Source organism: Meleagris gallopavo, chromosome 5, assembly GCF_905368555.1.
Source record: "Meleagris gallopavo chromosome 5, MGAL_WU_HG_1.1, whole genome shotgun sequence".
NCBI lineage: Eukaryota > Metazoa > Chordata > Aves > Galliformes > Phasianidae > Meleagris > Meleagris gallopavo.
Genome location: NC_139408.1, coordinates 31132467 through 31157600, shown reverse-complemented (window position 1 = coordinate 31157600; position 25134 = coordinate 31132467). Strand labels below are relative to the sequence as shown.

Here is a 25134-nt window from a genome sequence, read left to right as displayed (position 1 = left end):
ACGATTTAACCACTACTGTCATACCATCAGTATCTGCCTCTGACACTGCAGACCAACTTATTAAATAGGAGGCATTACTTTTGGAGCAGCCCTTGTAACCATAAGTACTACAGCTTTGTTTAGAAACAAATATGGATGTCTCATTCTATCCTAATGTTAAGCCAGGAAACAAGACAACAAACTGAATAAAGAAAAAAACCTATTCCACTAGCAACCCACTATCCAATCATAGCACATCTGCCTTTCTTCTATGATGACAAGGATGCACAGATGTTTTTTAATATCCATAGACCAATATGCTAACTATAAAAACAAAGGAACACACAAAATATACTGCCAGTAATTCTGTTAATCTAAGATAAAAACGAAGATGAAAACAGAATGAATCAGGTTCTTCAAACAAACTTCTTTCTACTTATAAATCAGAGCACTAAACAGAAATAAATACATATGTATCCAGTGATCTAACACCCATCCCAGGGTAGCCCCATCTTGTGTCACTGTCTAAGTCATGCAAATTACACCAGAACTGCCAGTTGACTAAGATTAATGACACTGCGCCAGCTTCTTTGTTTCTCTCTGCAGCCGTTTAGTGTGAAATACTATCCAAAAACATTATCTATCCTCTATTAATCCCACAAATTTGTTCACACCATGCACATTGTTTAGGGCAATTTACAACAGGAACATACTGAGCACAATTGCATTTAATTACTTGGGTTCTAATTACATTCATTAAAGGCTAATAAAATAAATGAAACAGCTTTAAAAGCTTCTGCAAAACACATGGGTCTTGTCTCCCTCATGACGCATACTGTAGAGGTTTGATGTGAAACACAGATTTCAACATATATGTCTATTATAGATAGTAACATACACAAAGACATGAAATGCATAGATATGTGTTTATTTATACATACACCATATGCACATCACTTCTCAGTGATCTTGATTGCTGCAGATATTTACTTATATTACTAGCCTTGAAGATGCCAGGCAGGATAAGATAATTTTTAAGATGGTATATTGAGAGGGAGTAATATCAGTTTTAAAAATTCAGTTATTTTAAAAGTCAGATCTTTTAAATGTTTCCACCTGTACTACAGAGTTATTCCCTCTTTCTCCCTCATATCTGCATTATAAAAGATACAAACTGACATCAGAAAGGAGAGTGAGCCAGCATGAAAGAGAAGAAGAAAGAAGAGGGAAAACCACATTGCTTTATTTGGTGCATATTCTTAAAAATATTTCGTTAAGGCTCATTTCTGACATTCCTCTGAGGATCTGAATTTTGTTTGTAGCTATTTACATTAAATAGCACATTCTGAAGCACACTAGGCAGTCTAAATAAATACCCCATGGCAGTTAAAAATGTAGCTTGTTAATAACACAATTTCCTAATTCTTAAGTTTCTATGCTATTTCCATTGTTTATAAAGCTGTTTATGGCAAAATGCTGTTGATAATAGTATCCAACAGAATGGTGAGCTCCTCTTGTTGTAACTATTCATTTCACTTGGATTTATAAGACGACCTCGTCATCAGGAAAAGAAACCAAGTTCTATTTAATTACACTACAAACCTTATACTATACATATGTGGGCTTAGATGAAGATTCAATTTGACACTTTTGGAAATGTAAAATTCTTTAAATATTCTGCATCACAAATATAACAGCGATCAAACAAGTCTGCCAACAGTTAAAAAGTATATAAACTTAATGTAATTTTGTTTTATGAAGAAATGCAAATTACAAAAAAAAAATTCAGCTTGCAGGATTAGTTTCCAAGGACTGCAGAGTTTACAGTTCTCTACAATATATGCAAGCACATCACTGGTAATCCCAGATAACCAAGTTAATTTCCAGAATTTTAATAAATGTTTTTAAGCTCCATGAAGCACTCAAAGACTTGGGGCAGGTTCTCTGAAGTATATCAGATCAATTCATGTATCGTCTCTACTATAATTTAATAATCATTCTCTGATTAGAAATTTATTTAAACATTTTAACAAGTTCCATTTTTTTTAGTCCATTACAAAAAAAATTATATTTTACCACAAAATAAAATACAGAACATTTTTTCTACTTGGAGTAGTCTTTACAAGAAGCATGCTATGCTCATACAGCACTTTGGGCAGTTTCACTGAGAGCAGTAAAAATAACATGGCTATGTGTACCACTTTAGAAAGTTCACCTTAAAATTATACAACTCTGCCACATACACATCTCAAAATGTTTCTTCTTTTGAGTAGAGAATCAATTTCTTTTGCAAACTATTAAAAGAACAGGCATTATAATAAAAAAATCATACGAATCCTTCATTCTGATATATAAACCCCTCATCGTGAATCAACATTTGCTTTGGAGGAGGGAGGAGGGGCACCCATCCTGCACAACAAAGCGGCAGCTCAATACAGCTGCCATCTGGCTTCCTCCCGCAGTTCACTTCCCAGAGCAAACAAGATCCATAGTTTAAGGAGTGTTGGGGAAGGGAGAGGGGCTGTAGTTTTAACCTTACAGCTTTATGATGGGGCATTTTTCCACTCTATAAAAACCCCTCTTAATATAGGAGAATAGAAGGTTCAGGAAATTGTTAGTAGGATAGAAAGCCTTTCACTTGTGTTTCTGGTTCAGATCCATATCAACTCAGTGGTAACCAAATCTAACTATCACTTGAAGGACTTTTAATGAAGTGAGTTAGCTGATCTCAGTATAATATCTAGCGAGCAAGCTTACATACCACTAAAAGCAACACCAAACAAGATAAACTCTTCCCTCTTCACTGTGCAGAAATCGCTTCTCACCAGCAGCAACTGAGAACCCTTCAAACGTTAAAGTATAAACCAAATTATTTTAACTACAAGAGAAGAATGAGTGCCAAAAGCATGACAGTCAGTTAGGGGGTTCTACTGCACAGTACGCAGTTTCTGTTTGAGTTTATAAAAGCAGAAATTTGTCAATATTCAGGTTATGTTTTAAAGCCTATTGTCCTTAGATTTCCTTAGGTAGATGGAAACTTGAGTATAAAAGAATCTAACAGTTTAGCTTTACACTTGTACTGGACTGATGGACACAAATTCTGTAGTCTTCCTGCATGTTATACAGTGGTGTGCATTCACCACTTTGCCAAGTTTACAAATACTAATAGAACCAAAGATTCAGCCTTTGTGTTCTGATGGTTCTATCAAACAAAAATGACTAGAACAAAATACATGCTGAAGTGATGGTGAAGTTGCTGCTTTAAGCAGTAACATAAAACCTAACAGTTTACTTGTTGCAAACCATAAGGATCCAAGCACTTTTATATTAAATTATGACTAATATCAAAATGATTGCTATAAGTTTTCATTGAACTCAGTGGAGTTTTTCCTTTCCTTCAGTGGGATGTGACTTGATATACATTAATGGTGAGGTTGGTATGCAACCCAACAGACAGTTCGCAGCATGATAAAGTGAAAGAATTTCTTTCCGTATCTAAAAAACAATGTTAGTTTATAGTCAAAGGAAAATAAACATAAGAATCAAACATCCACATTGCAGGAAAGGTCAAATGCCATTCTAATACCATACAACTGAATGGATAACATTCATTAAGACTGATCAGTGAAAAACACCAACAAAATGAATAAATACAACCAAAAAGCTAATGACCTCAATCCCTAACACCCCCTTGACCCTTATTACTACAGCTGCTCTTGTTGGAAAGGATTAAAGGGTCTAGGAATCATTGGGTTAACATACAAGGGCTCAGAAATTTGACCTTCATTACTTACAACATATATCCCCTACTAAAAATGAGTATATGAGGAGAATTAGAAACAGAGCTAGCAAAGGTCAGCTTGAGTGCAGACAAACTCAGAAAAAAAGAGCCCTGAAGGTTTTATTTCTCACACAGTACTTTGTTGTAACTAAGTTGGTCTAGCACAGAAGCAAGATTGGTGTGGCTGGCATTGTTGGACATACTAGATAAATTTAGGGCACACAAACCCTTCTTCATGTCTTTAGCAGAAGCATCAGCTTTCAGAAGTAAATAAAGGAACAACTACTCAGCATTAGACAGGCACCATGAGGTCCATTTGTCATAAGATCTATGAATAACATCCTCATCACCATGAACTGGACCTCCTCACTTACTACAATTATAAATTCAATAATCATGACTTTTTAGCCAAACTGTTCTTGAAAGAGTCCTATGCTAAGGTATTTTCCTAGATATTACGATAAACATCAAAGATGCTATTTTATAAACTACAATGCATACAAAACCACAGACTAACAAATTTAACTCCACAAACCTGCAGCCATCTGAAACATACATGCACACAAACCAGGCATCCTCAGATACCATCCTATTCACTCTGAAGAAGAATATAATGATACCGATTTAAACCGCCCAAAGATGACTTCAATGAACGAGCACACTTCTGTAAAACGATCGTGTTGGGTTTTTTCGAAAGCAATGTCAGATAACCTTATACTCAGGTCTTCAAGAGAAAATTAACCAGTTATAAGCCCTACTTGAAGAAGCTATTTTGAAGATGTGTTCCAAAAACCTCCTTGGCCTTCAAAGAGCCTTTAACCTCAGAAAACTCACCATCAAAAACATCCTGACAATGGTCCAAACACACTGACTGAAGACCACATCTGAGCAAGAAACAAATTCTGACAACACATTTCTATGATTACTTTAAAAAAGATCTCTCAGAAAGATCATCACTATCTTCCAGTTTCAGAGAGAATGTTTTAGTAGCACATTTCCATCTCTCGTCTTTCCTTCCACACTCTCCAATCCACTGTGCTCCATGCACTGTAAGCGACCTGTTTCCCTAGAGGAAGTATCTGTCTTTTTCCTGTTCTCAAAATCCCCGTATCATATCATCCTGTCCCTTCCACAAATACCAAAGATGTATGAATTGATGTATGCCTGCTATCTCTGAGCAACTGCTTTCAACTTTTATTTTGCTGCTATTTCACACAGGGAAGAGCAGCTTGTGTGCCTGCAAGCCTAACTTTTCCAAATATGCCAATTGGTGTAATAAAAGATATGACTTCTATCTACAAACCTCCTCCTGTGTTTCTGTAAAGACAAGTATGCTTAAAATAAACTAAAAATGTGAGACAATTACAAGACAAATTATGATGTAATAAAACTTACGGTTCATGCTACTTATAGCTCTGAAACTCAAACAGTATTTTCCCATATTTTAAAAATTGATTTTGGATATGTTATTCCTGTAGATCTGAAACTGAATAGTTAAAAACAATTATCATTTCTCTAGAGGAAATGGGAAAAAAAAAAAGGTTGTTTTTGCCTTTTTTCCAATGACTCTTGAGGGCAGAATTCAGCATTCATGGCATTCACACACAACAAAGAAGTGGACGAAGACAAGCATGGAAAGAAGATTTAAGGCATATTTCCTATTTTTTCATAACAAGAAATCCAAATACTAGGAAAGAAGTAAATTCTGATCTATCATGGAACTAAGAACTTCCACAAAATGAGGAAGGTATTGGAACAACTAGCTCTCCATACAATTGGAAATGGATTTCACTGCAGGCCAGTGAGAAGTCCTAGAGTTTGAAGAAAAAAAAACAAAAACATACGAAGTTCAGCTCTTTGCTAAGCCAGGGTACACATTTACATTTTATGTAATTGTTCTTGACAATTATAGACTGTTAAGTGGCATTTATCTACTGAAAGAGAGAAAAAGACTGAAACAAAAGAACACACAGAAGAGTTAAGAAATTCAGGTGCATCCTGGTAACCCACAGTTGAATGAGTCTAGTCCCTCTCTTAATTAAGCACACCACATAAATCTTGCCAAATTTTATGAAACTTTATATGGAAACCTTTTAAAAATATTTGCACTCTAGTGCATCTATTCATAAGGCAGCTTCAACATCTCATTCACTTTATGGGAAGAAACAATTTTTTTTTTCATAGTTTTAGTAGACAAAGCAAGCTAAGCTCTTAAGTTTTCCTTGTATCTCATCCTTGCTTTGCTCAGCTGCATCCATCTCACCTGGCACTCATCTTTACTGCAAGCAAGTAACCAGACACATACCACAATACTCCAGATATTCAGATATACCAACCTCTTGTACAACGAAATCAGTACTTATCTTCTTTACTAGAAATATATCAGATCCGCAAGAACCTCCAGCTCTTCATATTAACGGTCAAGAAAGTGTCATTTATAGCAGAAGTTCTTATCTTCATCTTTTTTCAGATCTTCAGACCATTTAGTATTACTACATGCTTCAAGGTCACAGCAGTAAGGTACTTTTGAATAAAAGCTTAGCTCTTGTATGTACAAACACTTTGTTTTTAAGTGCATATTTTCTGTGCCAGTGTCATTAATGAACATAGTAAACAAGTTAGCCCCCTGAAAAACCCCTTTATGAATACTATTCCTACATCTGTTAGATGTAGGATAATCCTTAGATAGGTTTTAATCTTAATTTGTAGTGCATTTAAGCCATTTATAAGTTAACAGAACAATATCATATCTTATAAATTTAGTGACAATACACTGGACAAAATGTCAGCCATCACATCCACATATCTGGATTCTGACATTAACAGCAACATTTGTACTCCATTCTGTATCTGGGAAGTTTATCTCACATGGTTACACAAGTCCTACTGGTATTTCTTTCTAATATTTCAGTAATTTGAATCTATCTAATACATTCAAACATATACTAGACGGAGTGCTCTTCCAGCAGAATCTCTTTAACAGCTCTCCCAAAAGTGAAGCAGCATTTGCAACTATATTTAGCAGATAAAGGCAGGTACATTCTGATTCACAGCATCATAATGTTATGATGTTTTTTAACAACTGTATCTGGGAGATACAGTTCCTCCTAACGGGAATACATTTCCAGAAAATCAAAATCACACCGTGGTAAATGTTGGCACTGTGTTAATATGTACTAATGCATTACACATAGCAAAAGACAGAAAAGCAAAGAAAATATGTTTCTGAGTTGCGTGTAAGTAATGTAAGGAAGAAATAACACAATGCAAACTAAAAGCCAGATACCTTTTAAGCTTAAGTATTAAGTTAAGAAGCTCTACCATGTAGCTTTTGGATCACTGGCTTTCTGGACTAATTCCCACGAGCAACATAATTTGAATAAAGCCGTAGCTTCCACACTTCATCATACAAAACAATGGCACATAGGCCTCACTTTTTTAGTTCATATCAATTCCACACTGTAGTCACAAATATGAAGAGCTAACTAGCTGTTACAGACTGAATAAGTACTGAAATACACTAAAAAGCACTATTAACTTTTTCAGTGTTGATTAAACCAAAAGGCTTTCAAGAAAGAAACAAGTACATAAAAATTCCTTTTCAGTACTTATTCTTGTTTCTTCTAACACAATTGAAAAATGTATGTTTGTATGTTTTCTGCTCATCTCTTCTTCTCCAGTGCAGCTAGCAAAGTTCCTCGCTGTCCTCAAGTTGTCTCAACATTTAACAGTTTTGTAAGTTTGTGCCAACTTCAAAAATTTTGAAAGTTCAACCTGTCAGATCTGTGGCACTAAAATGCAGTTAAGAACTTGTTTTTAAATCAATAAAATAACAAAACATCTCTAGGAGATACCTGCATTTACACCCCAGTAAAATTTTCCTGGAATAACGCTCCATATCTGTAATTTTTATTAAACATAGCATAATATACTGCTTGATCTCGATGGGCTAGAAAATATGTTAATAGTATGCAAACTTCCCAGTGCTGAATTTACCACATATGGCATTATTGTACTTCGTAATGGTGAATATAGTTTTATAAGCAACATACAAATACATTACTTTGTTAAGATGTGCCTTGGCTACGAACTGATTGATCTAAACAATACTGTACTATATACCTCTGAATTCCTACAAGCATTAACTGATAAGAATGAAGTTTATAACTGACAAATCTTATGTATGCAGTAAATGAAGACATGAAGTAGTTGAGATCTCGTGTTGGATAAGACTCTAGTCCTTGTTAAAATGTTATTACTTCAGAGCAGGTTATATATCATCCTTGATATAACAATAACACATGCCTTATTTGTACATTTTCTGCTTGCCTTTCAGCTAAGATTTTACAGTTTGTAAAAGATTAGGAAAAAGTTGCTAAAGGATTTAAAAAAGACTCTTGCAGTGTTGTTTAGAAGACAAATACACGACTGTTTTAAAAAAAAAATACAGCAAACAGGACTCTCATTCAAACGACTATATTCTGTTTTATTTTCCTAGTCTTTGAAATTATTGATTTAGGATAAGTTTATCAGTAAAGATCATTATGTGTGATAACAGGGACAGATAAGTGGTACTGCTAACCATGAACATATAACCAACAAAACTAACATGCGCAATTTAATGTGCATATGCTACAATATTAAATTCTCCAAAGGTTCCTAGGATTCATGCTTTGATTAGTGATTCTATAAATAACTTAGATTTGTAGGGATTGATTTGAAGCAGCTCCCTTTTCTTTGTTCTGTCTCACACTCAGTAAACAGTATGATTACAGTTAATATTTAAAACTTAACCAATCTTCTGTGCGGCATTTCACTGTCAAGAACAATAAGTGGAATGGGATGAAACATCCAAGAAAAATCATGCAAAAGTTTTGGATTCCCTTTTGTTTGATAAAAAAATGTAGTTTTTTCCAGTGTGCTACAGTTTCTCCACACCTTAATTATGCTCAGTTCTGAAAAAAATCTTTTGAAGTAATCTGTATAATTTCTCCATTTTTCTAGAATTTCTATGTATAAAAGTCAATTTTGAATATTTCCCCAGAAAACATTGAACTAACCTAAGTTTGGATGTGGAGGTTAATGTCAGGACTCAGGGAAGGGTTAACTTTCCAAATGTAGTCACAAAAAAAGTACATGCCTTGAGGCATGTAAAAGACATCATACATATTTGTAAATAAATAGAATGCATACTTCAAAAAATCAACCTGAATTGTTTCTAGAAGTAAGGAATAAGTCTCCAGTTCCTCAGATGAGTAACCTGAAATAACTAAAGAAAATGTTGAAATTCTACCTTTAAAATATGTATCATAAAGTCTTACAAATAATCATTCCAAGAATTTTATTATTTGCTACAAACATTTACTATTATCAACAGTGGAAACTTTGCTCCTGTGAGAGCTGCATAATCAAATTCTTAATCTATTTACATTTTCGGTCGCAGTTTACAACACCAAATTTCAGCCAAAAGCTTTGATATATTGTACTGTGATAATTTTTGACCAAAGTAATGCAAACTCCCTTCTCACTCAGTGACTGATTTGTATATGTCTGCACAGATTGGTGCAAAAATTACACATCTAGTCCACATTCTGAAGTGGTCCAAAAAAGCTACGCATCCAAGCCTGCCACAGTGGATGAGTCTGGCAAAGCAGAAGACTTTGATTAACAAACTACCACATTAATTTAACTGTCTGGCTTCTGGACTTGAGCTATTTTGCACTGATCAGCAGAAGGCATAGAAAGACAGACTTGCATCCATTTACATGCTTTTGTATAGATATACACTTCAGATATGAATATGTGCCATAAATAAGTATAATGCAGAAATCTTTCACGAACATATGTATTATTTAATATGTATTTCCAGCTTGTACAATTTTCTACTCTATGAGAGTCACTCTGCTCTTTGGAACACGTGCACAGAAGTTTTTATTATTAGCTACAAGGGAAAATGGTTTAAAAAGGCCTTTGAAGAACATCAGCAACACATCTTGTATTTAGATGAAGATCATTAAAGATCTATTTTACTTTTCAAAGTATTTAAGTGGTGACTTGAGAAACAATACTGTAAATTAATAAACCTAGCAAACAATTTACCAAAATCAGGAAATTGAGGTGTAACAAAAGCAGGTAATAAATAAATCAGGCTACTTTCAATCATGATTCTTTCAATCATCAGTGAAAGTAATTAACCAGACAGAACAGGACTATTGTACTTCAGTATGATTTTAAGTCAAGAGTTAAAGATCGTTTTGGTTACTCTTTTGATTTAAAAATGTTATCTAATTCAGTCACAGGTGCTGAATTGTAATTAAAGATCTACAATATATGTAATGCAGGAGATCTTGTTGAATGACCACAGTGACTTCCTTCTAGCCTCAGATCAGAGAAAAGACAGAAATGTATTAACAACTCATTTTTAATTTAAACACATTTTAACACATCAGCTGAAAGAAAATATACATATTTGCACATCTAACACAAATGTATTATCAAATACGATCTTTACAATACTAAATACAATAACAATAATCTCATTTCCTAGGCTTTTTTCTTAAATCACATCATCTAGCAACCTACTTTACCGCTTTGAGCGGTCTCATCAACCTGCCACAAAAGACACAAGGTATACCAAAGCCAAGCAACACAGCAGTAATCTACATTTTAACTTACCCTTAGGGACTACTTAACCTCTAGCTTTACTCTTTTCAGACAAAATGAATAGTAAGGATAACTGTGATGATGTATATGTCATAACTGTGTAAAGGTCAACAAGGTTTAAATATGTTGCGTTCTTTTCATAAATATTTGACTAATGGAAATGTACTTTTCATCTTTAAACCTTGAGATTGGCACCTCAATAGGCAGCAAATTATTCTGAATGAACACGCAAAATACAGTTCCCTGCATCAACATCTGACTTGAATTTCTCCAGATATTTGTCTGAATATGAACACCTAATATCAAGTAATGATATTAATACTGTTACCACAGCTTACACTACAAAGATAAGCAACTACACCATAGATAAATTGAGTATCTTTACATTGCTTTGATTCTAAATGATTCTGGACTCACACTAACGTAAGTAAAAACAGAATCTGGTCTTATATATCTCTTATTACTAACCAAGTGGCAATTTCACTTAGTTGGACAGAAAGGGCAAATGTTTTATTACAAAAGAGTAGGAGACCTACTTCAGAACTGTATTTTGGCAATCTGCAGTGCCAATCTGGATATTTTTTAAACAACTGATTTTAGATACTTGCTTGATGCAAGTACACTCAAACCTTTCTTCCCCAACAAAAAAAAAAAAAAGCACTATTAACCTAGAAAGATTTTTTTCTTTTTAGAACTGAAATAAAAAATGACATGATGTAAAGAAATCATTAATGACTAGTGCTGTATGGAATTACATGTTTATATTTCATTTATTAGTGCCTTAAACAATCCATCTATACTATCTTCTCTTTTGATTCTTGAACTGAAAAACACTAGTTCTAAACAAGTAACTATATGATTCCAGAGAGAATGTCATCATACAAGTCATTAATATTTTTATTACTAAAAAAGGGTTTGAGAGAAGCTTTGACAATTTCTTACATCTACATGTTTTACTGGCCATTGGATTAGGCAGCTTTTTTTTTTCCCCCCCAAGATTGGTATGGCTCGAGTTAGATTTAAAAACAGGTCCCAGCGGAGGCTAATAAATGGATTAAAGTGGAACATAAATTCCCTATGTCACCCAGTTCCTTAAACCTTGATGTCAGTAACATGCCTAATCATTCCATTATTATAAATGTCAAGTATGCTTTACATGTGTTAGAAAGAGTGAGTGGATATCAAAAGAAATAGAACACTCACAAAATTGTAATACTATTATAAACTTTCATGGAAAAATATTTGAAATATTACAGTGGTCACCTAATAGTATTCCAGATTATTATTTTCTTATGATTTGCACCCTGAATCCCCTATTATGAGAGACGGGTCTGGATATCTATTGCATTATATATGTTTTACTTCTCCTTAAGAGGGCTACTTCCATGAGCCACTGAAGAGTGTGTTAAAGCAGAATTAAACTTGTAATGTGATTTTTTTTTCAGTAAGTTGAGAAATTGCAAGAAGGAATTTTCTTTAAAAAACATTAGAATTTTCACCTAGTCAGCAAAATGAAATGCCTCAGCTGGAGTAGTTTTTGCACTGGATTTTAAGATTATTGCAAGATAGAGGAAAAAAATGACAACCCTTTTTGAAAAAATGACATGCAAAAAAATGATCAAAAGGAATGAGCTTGCATGCAATACAAAACAAAAACTGGAGACATGGGTCAGCAGTATAGTAACCTTGAAAAAAAAGGTTAAAAAAAGCTAGAGAATTTATCACTCTCCCCTTTCTTCAAAGTATACAGCAGAAAGTGCTTTAATTTGCAATACGTGAGTCTAGGAATAAACATTAGAAACAAGCTTGCAAACTTCAAGTGAGGTAAAATACAAGAAGATGCTGCCAATAGAGACGATGTTTTTATGGAAACCACAATAACAAATTAGAAATGTTTCTGTATGAGATAGTGCAGCTGTATTTGATCCTATCAAATATCTGATCTGGTTGCCTGCATGATCTCATGAGTTTAGTTGCATTCTACATTTCTATAATTCTGTGACAACCATCATTCAAGACTACAGTTCTTTAGCAGTAAAAATAGTTGATATGCAATGGTAGTTTAGAATCCTTGGGCAATAAAACATCAGGTATTTTGGAAGAAAAACTGAATGAAATCTCAGCTATTCAACTCAAGTCCTTAAGTATATGGTGACAATACAAATTTCACCACTAGTGGAAAAAAAACCCCTTAATATGCCTTTATTTCCCTCCCAAAGCTTATCTGATCTAAACTAAATCAAAGTTCCAGAAAAACTGTCATACACTTAGAATTCCAGACTACACATAATAATCTTTTAATTTTTGGGCTAGCTAATCATATGCAGCCCCCATTGAAGTCAAATATTACATGTGATGAGTCATAGCAAGCTATACAAGCCAGCCTTTGTTGTTTTTTTTTGTTTTTTTTTTTTTTTCATTTTTCGCTGTGTGGGAGTAAAAGAAGGTGGACAAAAAAGAACCAAATTACCATAACAACACAATACTACAAATATAAGTTCCTGTAGTCAGCTAATAGGGACTGGTTGAGTCAATGGGTCAGGGAGTTAACATCAATCTGTTTTCTCTTTCATAATTCCTGCTTAGGCAGAACTTGTTTAGCTTGCAGAAATTTGCTGGAAAGCCATGAAGTGAAATACTGGGGCTAGTTTTAGGCTTCTGCAGTATTGATCTTTCTATCTGAAATTCTTTTGGCTGAAGAAAGAAAGAAATAGTATGTCAGAGCATCTAAGTAGTCTATGTTTTCTACCAAGTTTCTTTAATAAACTAAGCAAAGCCTTGCTGTCTCAAAATAATGCTTGGGAAAAATGCTTCAAAGTGATTGAACTTTTGCAATTAATTGCCAATTAACAAACTAAAAAATAAATACTGAAAATGGAATACAATCTATCACAAAGTATATTTTTATGACATCAGAATAGTTGGGTTATATATTGGGTTAATATTTCAGTTGGGTTATTTTTTTTTTTTAAATACGTGCACACTGCAGAATTACTGTTACAAAGTCAAGCTGAAACACATGAAAGTTTTTCTCCTCATTTTGATCAACTGATTGTTCAATTCTTCTGTTTAACTATAATGCAAGATGGTGCTTGATTTGCCTTATTACCAGAAAAAAAAAAACAGGCAATACACCTCTGCAGTATTTCTTCCTAACCTTCAAATTCAAAATTTGGCCTCATTATTTAATTTATCCATGCCATGCATACTAAGAATACTATGTATTCTAATATACTAATTTCATATATATTTTATAATGAAGCTCATTACCATAGTAGCGTATTGTATAAACACTAGCATGATTACATATATTAATACATTCTCAATACTCCTTTTCATCTGTGATGCATTTTTGTATAAATTTATGTAGGTGTGTATATACATACGCATACATCTATGTGTATGCTAGAAATTAATTTGAAAGATCTATGCCAAAACTGTTCACTGATTTGGTCTCTGCAGCATAATACACTTAGGACCTCACTTTTCTGAACACTGTGCTCAGTACCCTGCATGTTCAAAGTAAAACTTCCATTAATTTCAATTCCATTGACAGTGCTTAGCATTTCGTGTAATTAGGCTTTTAAATGTAAATTCTAAGAAGAACATATGCAGGATAATCATATTGCTTAATGGTTGGCACCTAATTTAGATGTGTAATTTGTAAGGTTAATCCCCCAGGTAGCTCTGCTACTGTCTAAGGAAAGTAGTCTTGCGGCCCTGTGCAACCCTATTTCCTCACAGAGAGTTAGACTCGCACATTGATTTAGATAAAATAAATATTATTTTTATAGCTATTTTCTTCTGCCATGTTAAGTTTTCATCTGAATCTGCTGATCTGTCTGACAGCTGTATGCACAAAATCAGCAGTAGCAGTAATACAAGTGCATCGGTATTCCTCAGAAACTGTCCAGAGTAGGTCAAGATGATCTCTTCAGGCAGTAGATTATAGCAACTATGTAATTAAATTAAAGATCTGGCACATAGTAGTGTGTATATTGTGTTAAAAAAAGGCCACATTGAAAAATAACTTTATCAATGGACTTCCATGCTTCCATAAAAAGTCCACGAAGGAAGCAAGGAGAGAATACCTATTACCTGGGCAGCAGTCAAACTACCTTAACACTTCATTCTGTAGATTCTGCTTCATTCACCCAAGTACAAATTCTGCAACAAAGGAGGTAAAGGTCCTACAGAAAACAATGTAATTCATCACATAACTACAGTATGTCCTCTGCACAATGAATGAAGTTGAAATCCCCCTGAGAAAAGAGCAGTATACTGTAGTTGATGATACTTTAAAACACAGAGACAAGGGCGAATAAATATTAAGTACCTGAATTTGAAAGCAGATATTTTCACACAGGTTTCTGCATCCAACTATTGAGAACTTGAAAAAGGAGTTCCAACCACCAGATATTTCATCATGTTGAACTACAGGAGAGAGAAATGGTAGGATAAGAACACTTAGAGCATATTATCATCTCAATTATAGAAATTGATTTTTAATAACTCACTATTTTCAAGATTCCTTTACAGCTTGTTACAGAAAACACATAAACATGCAGCTTAGAACCTTAAGAAGTCTGTTTCCAAGTCCATTAAAATTGATATGCTTTCAATTGATGATAAATTGAGCCCCATGTAAAGCAGTGTTTGTAAAACACTATGCAAACGCAGACTTTTTCTTTCCTGAGTTGATTCAGTAAGTAAATAAGTATTTTAAAGAAAGATATATTGGATATAATATTACTGAAAACTGACTTAATTTGACTGAGTTACTCAGGTGATTATTAGCAACTTGGCTGAAGACACAGAACAAAAAAAATGTCTACTTGCCCCCTTGAATATCTTGTATAACCATTCTGCTATTGTCATGCTTTTCACATAGTTGTGGTGCCAAGCAATTCTATGAATACTTGTAGGGGGAAAAAAAGATCAGAAACTTACAGTGACTAGTGAATTGGCAAAATTGTCAGTGTTTAACAGTGATGTATAGACCAACTGTTCCTTTCTTTTTTTTCCTTTGGATAAAAAACTGAACATATCATGGTTTCTTTCACAGCACAATCACTTTCAAAAAGTACATTAAAACCCATGGATAAAAATGAGATTAAAAAAACTGAGGGTTCTCCTTGTTTATGAGGTAACAACTGTATCCCAAGCTCTATCTACTGAAGTGTGTTTAGTAGACCTGTTACAGATACAGTTGCTAACAAAGATGTTACACAAGCAGAACTGCATTTCACAACAAAAGAATATTTGCAGGAATTACCATCAAACTAAAGTGGAAACATTACAAACTTCAGAAAATTGTAATAAGCACTCTAATCAATAAATGAGATTTTAGTTTTACCAGTTTCCAACACAAACACATACAAACAGACTAGAAAATATAAATGGATACTAGCACGCTTTGCATTAACTTTGCTACAGAAAGCAATGCAGAATAGAGATTGCGTCTATGAAGAAGTAGGGTGGTCAAATAAAAAGACAGCTGGATGGTCATAAAAATCTAATAAAAACTTGCACTTTGTGCATGAATTGATTCCCCATAATATCATACTACCATTAAGTATCATTAAGTATTCTCAAAACATAGCGCTTTTAAGCTCTGTGGAGGTATTTTCTCTCTGAACTTGGCTGTAAATCACACTATGCAATCACTTTTTCAAGATAATGGAGTACATCTGCTAATAACAGTTACAACTACAAACTAGCACAAAATTATAAAAATAAATAAAAATAAACTAGCCAAACAAAACAGACCAAGGTGCCATTACTTACTATCATACACCAACTGTAGCTAAGACTATCATCAAGCAATGATAATTATTACTGGAAGTACTCTGCCAGATGTATTGTAAGTTTCCTGATTTCCGCCCCTACAGCTTACATGCTCATTATCTCCCCCCATTTTTCTTTCCAATAATTTGGTTCTCCCACTACTTCTTTTTCTTCAGTCCTGCATCCTTTTTGGATGAAAACTTAGTTTTTATAAAAGATGGACTAGAACCCAACCCCAAGGCAAGAAAGAACATTTGCCAAGGGCAGACAGCAAGGGAGGAATATGAGAACAAATGAAGCCCATAGCCCAGTATCCAACCATTTGTAGCTGAGACTTTCCGAGCCTCCCTGGAAGCATCCAGCCTGGGGAATACTGAAAAGGGATCTAATCAACACTTATAAATATCTAAAGGGTGGGAATCAAGGCTCTTCTTGCTGGTGCCCAGCAACAGGACAAGGGACAATGGGCACAACACAAGAAAAAACTTTACTGTGAGAGTGACAGAACTCAGAAGCAGGCTGTCCAGCGAGGCTGTGAATAGATACTTTGAGGTGCAACCTACTCTAGGGAATTTACTTCAGCAAGGGGGCTGAACTCCAGAGGTCCCTTACAACCCCAACAATTCTGTGATTTCTTTCTCATTGGAATAACTTAACTAATTTAGCACAAAGTGAGTTATATTTTGCATACTACACTTCCCAACTATGTTTCACATTTCACTGTAAATGCTTCCTTGAGATAAAAGCAGCAGTTTACATATCTGAGAGCTATCTCCTCGCTATAGCTTGCTCATCTCGGTTTTACTGGACTTTAATGCTAGAAGGTTATTTACTTAATTTTTAAAACAGTTTTGAAACCCATATAACTTTATTCCAGTACAAGAATCTAGGAATCAAATATATAGCTAACATGTATGTCAGATAAATACACCTAATACACACACAAAACACTATCAATAAACTGTTTATTTCATACTACTGTTCTTCTAAATTACTCTATGTCTGCACTGCAGATTGAGCACGTGATTTAAAAACATAATAATCAAAAACATAGTACTGAGCAAGGGAGATGAACAGAAATAAGTCTAGAAGTTATATCTAGTAACATTGTTTTTAAAAACAACTTCGTTAGAAATGATCTCACAACAAACACAGTAAGATTTTAAGAAGCACTATTTTTTTCTTTCTAAAGTACCCATAGTAGTAGTAAAGAAAAAGTACTTAGTTATTTTAAACATAAATGCCAGGGGAAAAAAAAAAAAATCATAATTCTAAGGATCAGAAGGCCAACTGTACCCTGGGCTGCATCAAAAGAGGAGTAAGGGAGGCAGTTTTCTCCCTCTACTCCACCCTTCATAAGGCCCCATCAGTACTGCATTCAGCTCTAGATCCTCCAGCAAAAGGACATGGAGGTGCTCATGCAGGCAACCAGGACCATCAGAGAGCTGGGGCACTTTTCCTACAGGAAATGGCTAAGCTAGTTGGGCTGGTTCAGCCTGGAGACAGTTCCCTTCTAAAATTTAACAGAAAACTTTAATTCCTGCATACACATTCCTGCAAAGTTGCAAGCCCCAGTTAGGCTCCACTGCTGTACTATTGTGCCACTTATTGCATCGAGTTTTGTTTTGTTTTTTTAAACCAAAAAGCAGGAGAAACAGTCATTTCCAAGCCATACAGCTCTAAGCCATACCTTAGAACTGTAATGGAGTGGGCTGCAGATCAGCTTCTCCCTGCTTTGGCCTCCAGCCCCGTGAGCCTGAGCTGCCACTGCAAAGAGTAACGCAAAGGCCTCTGCCAACCCTCCTCCAGCCCTCTCAGATGGGAAAGCCAGCGGGCACTCCGAGGCAGCCACCGCTCTCCTCCAAAAGCGAGGGCCAGGAAAGCACGTCGAAACAGCCGGGAGTAGCCAACAGCTATGCGAGCGGCGGCTGCGCAGAGCCAACCCGCACGGGGCCCCGCTTCGCTTTTCTACTCGGCTCTCTCCGCCCGGCCGCGCCGCGCCGCTCCGCTCCGCCCCTCCCCTCCCCTCTCACCGCTCCGGCCGGGCCGCGGGGCGGAGCTGCGGGAAGTGGGGCGGCAGTTACCCGCGCCGTGTTATCGGCGGGCTGGGAGTAAAGGGCGCCCCGGGGGGCCATCGCCCCGATCCCCCGATCGCGGGTGCGATCCCTCCCGCCTCGTTGTTCGAGGCCGGAGCGGCGCAACTCGGCCATTTCTTGGCGCCGCGAGGCATGAAGCTCACCAAAGCCCAGTACGATGAAATAGCCCAGTTCCTGGGGCACGTGCAGCCCACCCGGCAGAGCCTGAGGAAGCTGAAGGAGAAGTTCCCTAGGTAAGTGCTTCCTGTCCCCGGCGCGGTGCGGCGCTGGGCGGGCTGCTCTGCCGGGCGGCGGCCTGCTGCACTCTCAGAGCGGGCTCAGGCCGCGCCATCAGCTCCAACCACGTCCTCCAGCCGCTGTTTCCAGTTCCAAGCCTCTCACAGTGCAAAACCACCCGGACACACACACACACACGTCATTCTATGACAAGGTGCAGCTCGCTAAACTGCTGCTTTCGGAGCTGGATACTTCCTGCTCTCTGTGACCCGAGGAGATAGACACAAAATAAAGTGTGCACCTTCCTCTGCTGCCCCTTCACATGTCAGCTCTCAGGGCACTTCTCAGGGCTCCGAAGCACCACGTGCATCCTGATAAATGACAGCCTTTGCTCAGGGCCTTGCCCCTGCAGGTGAGAACAAGGGTGGAATCTGGCCTGGGATACTGCTTTATCAGACCCATGGCTCCCACACCGTGCTGTGCCCTCAGTGCTTGTATGTGAGCATCCATCGGCTTCCTCACCTGACAGCCTTCAGGATTGTCAAAGACACTCGCAAGTGACTATAGGCTACTATGGAAGTTGCACATGGCAGGATGTGCTTCATGTACTGATCTTCATTTCTAGAATTTGCTTACTAACAGTGATCATAGAGTTTAAAGGACATGTTGCAAGAATTTTTTATTTTTTTCTCCAGCTTTTCTCATAGGGTTATTAGTGCCAAATTGGGTAGAATTGGACTGAATTCCACTGTGAAAGGTGTGGTATTGTCTTTAAAACACACAGGTAATAATACAGAAAAATGCAGTTTCTTAGGTGCTCTGCTTACCCTGGTGAGAGATGGAGATAAATAAAACAAAAAAGCATTCATGTGCTTCCTGAACAAGCCTTGCTAGTCTTACCACAAGTGTGACTGCAGATGCTGTATGAAGCTGTGTGCATTGTGCAGTATGTGGTTGAGGAACCAGTACAAAGCTTTCAAAGTGTCCAATGAAATCTTTTGCTTTTTCAGGAAAGTAATGTAGTTAAAAATCAAGCTGAGGCAATGACCCTGTTGTAGAGAAGAATTGATGAGAAAGCAAAGTAGCTGGTTCAGTGAGCGCATAGAGTTGCATTGCTGGGAGCCCAGCTCAGCTTGCACAGTACTGCTGCAGCTTGGGAAATACTTAACTGTGGCAGCATATGTCTATACTTAGCAGTTGTCTTTCAACTTTAACATTCATGTTCATGTTCAAGCATCTTCATTTTTGACAGCAGGATTTGGGCATGATATGAAGATTATCAAAATGGAATTTTGACTGCTAAGCACAATGAATCTTAGCATGTATTGGATGCACTTACTTTGAGCTTCTTGACATATACAACACTGGACTGCTAATTCTGCATGCTCTGTGTTGTGCTTTTCTGAAGAGTAATTTCCTGCTTTGTTTCTCATGTGGTTAACTACTTGCTAGTAATTTGTATTTTCCTTTGTAACTTGTGTATTTTAGTCTTTTGCTTTTTCTTTACCCATGAGTTCATGTTCGTCTGTGATACTGTTTTTCTCAATGAGACCTAGTGTCTAAATTGTATTACCTATTGTAGGGCAAGTTGTAGGACATGTAGGGCATTGCAGAAAATGATCTGAAAAGGTTACAATCTCATTTATTTTAGTGCTTGTTTTTTTAGTTGCAGTTAGATCTGTATAAGAATCACCTTATCATTACGTGTTTACGGTGATACAGTTTAGGTCAGACCTTTAAACTTTAATTTTTTCAAAGATCATTTTAAACTTGTCCAGAAAAGTCCAGCTTCTGAGTGCTTGATTCATACGCAAGCTGATATTGTGTTCTTATGTAGTTGTTTCCAAGAGGGGAAAAAAAAAAAGAAAAGAAAAAAGTAGAAACGTGTTCTGAATACAGCAGAATGCGTAGTTTCTCTTTGAAAACTTCTTGTGAAGTGAAGTTCTTAAAAATAGAACATGGTTGTCAAATAACTGCATCCGATTCAAATCTTTATACAATCTTTTGCTTCGCTTTTTAATACCCAATCCTAATGGAATTTTACAGTTTTCTTCATAGAATCTTCCTCTGCCTCCTGCCAGGATTTCAAAGGGTGCAAGGTTTGCTGACTTATGGTTCTGTCTTGTTTTATCTTACACAAAGTTTTTCCACAATTGGTTCTATTCTGTTTAAGTCTCGGAATACCTTACACTGCATTGTATCTGATTTGGGGATTCCAGGAACTTTTTGACATTGCAAGTTGACTCAGTAGTCTCACATCTTTCAGATGTCCCCAAAGCTTACTTTTGTGTTCTCACATTAAACTGCTGTGGAACATATTTCGGTTCAGCTAGGAGTATTGTATTCTTCCATACCACAATTAATGCAGTCTGTATTCTTTTCCTTACTTAATTATAAGTTGTTAAACAAACTTAGTGCCTCTAGCCTGACTTCCTTTTCAGTGCCTCTACTTTTATTCCTGTAAAAGCGTTCTTTTTTGAACCCTTTTGAGTGCAAACTGTGCATATAGGGAGTTTCACAGTGCTGGAGTTTCAAAGTATTAGAATTTATAGCAGCTGCCCTGCGTGGATCTTCACTCACAGTATTTTCATCTTTGATTCTAAGTAAAAAAGTAGTGTTCTTTTTGTGCCTCATCTTAAAAGCGTCCTTTTCAGTGATAAAGATGAGCTTTTCTGACAGCAGAAACGTAAGAGTAGCTTTCCTGTAAGCAAAGGAAGAAAGTAATACATAGGCTCATAGTGAGTTTGTTCATTTTTTGAGTATGGGTATTTGGTATTATGTGTAACTTCCTATTAGGCCTTGGAAGTGCCCCACTGTGATTTGTTGTTGAACAATGTGTCTACATGCTAATGTCTTACAATGTAAATTGGAAAATATTTTCTTTATTTTTTGCTAAATTTTACCTCTTTTTCTCAGTGATGGTTTGTACTCAAAGGCCCTTAAAGAATTTTCTTTCTCTTTCATCTGCTTCTTTTTATTTCTGTTTTTTGTTTGTTTGTTTGTTTGTTTCCCTTTTTATTTCTGGAAGCCTGAGCCTGCTGCTAATGGAGCTTGGAGATTGAGTCAAAATGGAAGAATTCTCTGTCTTCTGCTCTGATGTTCCTTGGAGCTGCAGTTGCAGGAGGGAGTACTGGCAGTGAGCTTGAGAGTAGGGGCAGCTGGCCATCTTGGTGGCTTTTGGAGCTCTATGCTCAGGATTCAAGCTCAGCTATACTAAGTAGAGACGTCTTACTTATGGGTTCCCAGCCTGTTGGTGTGAGAGAAATCAGTTACTTACTCTTCTATCTGGAAAGCCTTTCACCACAGCAAAACTGACAGAGTTCTGCTGTTTCTTGGCTGCCTCTCCTCTTCTGAATAGTTGGTAAAATATTTAAATAAGCACATGAACTGTCTTCAGTCTCCAAGCATTTATCTAGCAATTCTTGTTTAGAAAGATGCCTTTGTGCCCACAAGGGATAGAAACTTTTATTTCTTAAAATGAAAACGTAGTTTAAACTTCTCACTGCTTATCAATGAAAAATTCATGCTCTGCCTACATAAACCACCTCACTGATTTCAATAGACTGGCTTATGAAGGAGGAGAAAGTAGTTTTTAGTGGGAGATGCAGAGACCTGAAAAGAGAGACTAACTGATCACCGCTAAACCTCCCACCTTGCCACCTTGAAGTGGCAAATGTTTTGCACTAATTTATTCTGTTTACATGATCTGGATCTTACAGCTAGAGCAGCTCTGAATTTATTAAGTTTCGTATTCATTTTTTCTTTTATGTTAAACGTCAGAGTAAATGAAGTTTTGCTCTACTGTTTGTTTCTGTCTGTTATATGTAGCAAAATCTAACATAATTTAACATTTGCTGTGTTTTCAAAGCACTTAACCTCAAATGCAAGCACTGACAATAAGAGATGAGAAAATGATTTTGGCTTATTATTTGAAAAGCAAATTAACAGTATACAGACTTTCAGAAATGTAAACTAAAATTTTGCGTAACGAAAATATTCTTACAATGAAATAAAAATTCATAACATAATATGAATTGATATAATTCCCTTTGGACATAAATTCTTCATATTTGTAGCCTTGGTATCAGATCTTGATCTGCATCCAGTGCACAGATATTACAGATCTTAAGATATTACAGTTTTGCTAAGATGAACCAAAGAGCAGTACAGTTTTTCTCTTTTCACTGTTGAAGCCTCAGAGGACTTGAAACTAGTTGGATTTGATGTGTCAGATGAAAAACTGATTATGCTTCGGCTCTACATAGGAAGGAAACTAATTCTCCTCTTAATAGAAATCAACATTTAACTCAGAAGAACTTTGTCTCTTTTCATTATTCTTTAGATTAAAAGTAAGGTACACATTTTAAAATAGCTATTGGTAGCAGTGAAAGCATTGAGAATGGGAAACGCGGTTTTGATCAGATTTTGATTTCTCTGATTGCTATAGACAGCATTTAAAAGGAAAATTCCTACATTGGCACATGTAACTTGTAGACCTTCAGGATTTCTTTGAAAGAGATGGAAAGGATTTTTTGGAGAGTTGTTATTGTTGTTGTTGCATGCTATTATTAACTAGAAAGTGAAAGACATGAGTGAGAATGCCTCAGCAGTAAGTTTGAGGAAATACAATGTATTTTCTATTATAATTTGATACAAAATGATACATGTATCATTTCTGTTCCTTACAAGCCTTCCCACCTAAGATGTCCAATCTAGTAAACAGCAAAATTATCTTAAAGGTTAATCTTGAAATTTTGCTTGAAATGTGCAGCCAAAAGTAAGGTTGTAGTTTCTGAATTCTTTAGTACTGATAAGTATTTTCCTTCTCTCTTAACTTTTTCTCTCTGCGGTATGGAAAGGATTACTGCATGGGTGTCCAGTTCCTTTCAAATAAAATAAAATAAAATAAAATAAAATAAAATAAAAATCACACAGAAGAGAAAGTGGGGAGAAGGTGAAAGAGAGAAAGGAGAGAAAATAAGAGTGAAGAGAAAAAAAAAGAAAAAGGGGAAAAGAAAATTCTAAAGAAAAGCAAGAAGAGGCAAGGACAAAAAGAGGGAGAAAAAAAATCCTTTCTTATGTCAAAGCTGCAGGGCTTGTCTTGGTCATTATGTTACTGTGTTGCTTTATAAAGTTTAACTTGGTTTTGCTTTTTGCCACCTTACAAATTATACGGTAGTGATAATCACCAGTAGAGTAGGAATGTACATCCTGTAACACTCTTCCAAGTATTTCATTCTAAAATGAGCTGGATGTCATCAGATAGACCAACAGATGTCTACAGATTTAAGGGCCAGATTACATCGGCTGTTAAGTAAGGATGAAGTGGAAGTTTTAACACTGACCATATGTGCATTTTAATTGACTTGTGGATTTTAGGGTGCCCTTGTACTCATGTTGCTTACACTATGGACAGTGGTGGTAAAAATGGTAATTTTTGATTTTATTTAAGAAACAGTTCCTCACTGAGTCATTCTTCTGAAGTCTGCAGATAAGTCTAGGATAGAGTTTTATGAGCAGAGGAGATTTTGTACATCAGATAGAAAAATATTTTATTCATGTGTTGGTTTTCAGACAATCATATTCTGGGCTATATTACAATAGCACAATAAATCGCTGAATACACTGTCTGCTGAATATGACCTCACCATGAAAAATTTGATGCATTAGAGTAGGAAAGGTTGGAATATATCAACCTTAGCTGACAAGGGACTTTGAATTTTGACCTAACACAGATGACCTTTGTGTGCAATAAAAGTGAGTTTAATCTCCAGGTCAAGGTTGAGGTGAATGGTAGGGCAATGTGGATTGGTTTGTGCTGGATGTGGCTGGATCACACCTAGCAAGTAAGGAAAATCAAGGTCTCTGCATTTTAGAGCAACCAAATACTTACTGACATAAAGTTTTCTCCTATATGTTATACCACTGTAGAAAAATGTGCAGTACCTTAAGACAACTAACTCTTCAGCAGGTGTAGGCTGATTCATTTGAAGTTCAATGCTTCAGAATAGAAAGCATGAGTTGTAAATATTCTGTTCCTATAGATCATTGAATAGGTAAGCTAAATAAAATTTCTCCTATAGTATGCAAAAGAAAGACTGTCAAGTATATTGCCTTGCTATGAAAAGGGAGAAATCTGGAAGCTTTATGTCTTTGACAGCTAACCTGTCTTTGGAACATCGTAAGTTTATTCCTAAGTGGCTTATCCTTTAAAAAGGAACACAATTAAGAGCGCTCTGATCTTTTTCAGTAGGCAAATACAAAGAAAACAAGTCCTTTTGAGCACTCCCTTGCTGTAAGAGGTATTTGATTATAGAAGCTAAGTTACAAAATGTTTTGGAGGTTGTCTAGGCTACATAATAAAGACGTATAGGTTGTTTAAATAAAAGATTGTAGTGTTTTATAGTAATCACAGACAAAATCTGTATTTTTAACTGGCTGGTGTTCCAGGAGTTCTTTTTTACTAACACACTAGTGGTACATGCCCTGAATGCTTTACACAGATAAGAGTGGTAGTGGTGGTGCTGGAGGAAGGAGGTTTTCTCTTTAAATCTCTTTAAATCAGGCAGGGAAAAAAAAGTTTGAGACTAATGGAAAGAACCTCTACTCCTT

At 36.1% G+C, this 25134-nt stretch overlaps 1 protein-coding gene and 1 long non-coding RNA gene across 12 annotated transcripts in view; one reads left to right on the top strand and one right to left on the bottom strand.

Moving 5' to 3' along the window:
- Positions 1-18218, bottom strand: part of LOC116216674 (uncharacterized) — a 98082-nt gene extending 79864 nt beyond the window's left edge. For all 5 annotated transcript variants that reach the window (XR_014883602.1, XR_014883599.1, XR_014883600.1 and 2 more), the window contains exons 1-2: positions 17901-18218; positions 14760-14857 (exon numbers count right to left, since the gene is read on the bottom strand). This is a non-coding gene — a long non-coding RNA (uncharacterized LOC116216674). The remainder of the gene's footprint in view (positions 1-14759; positions 14858-17900) is intronic.
- Positions 18219-18245: 27 nt separating this feature from the next.
- CDIN1 (CDAN1 interacting nuclease 1) overlaps positions 18246-25134 on the top strand; it is a 114801-nt gene continuing 107912 nt past the window's right edge. For 3 of the 7 annotated variants that reach the window (XM_085225101.1, XM_085225100.1, XM_085225099.1), the window contains exon 1: positions 18248-18539. In XM_085225101.1, coding sequence (XP_085081227.1) covers positions 18439-18539 — 101 coding nt within the window. In that variant the 5' untranslated portion in view covers positions 18248-18438. Of the gene's footprint in view, positions 18540-25134 lie in introns of all 7 variants that reach the window. The other 4 variants (XM_085225096.1, XM_085225097.1, XM_085225095.1 and 1 more) reach the window with 4 other exon arrangements.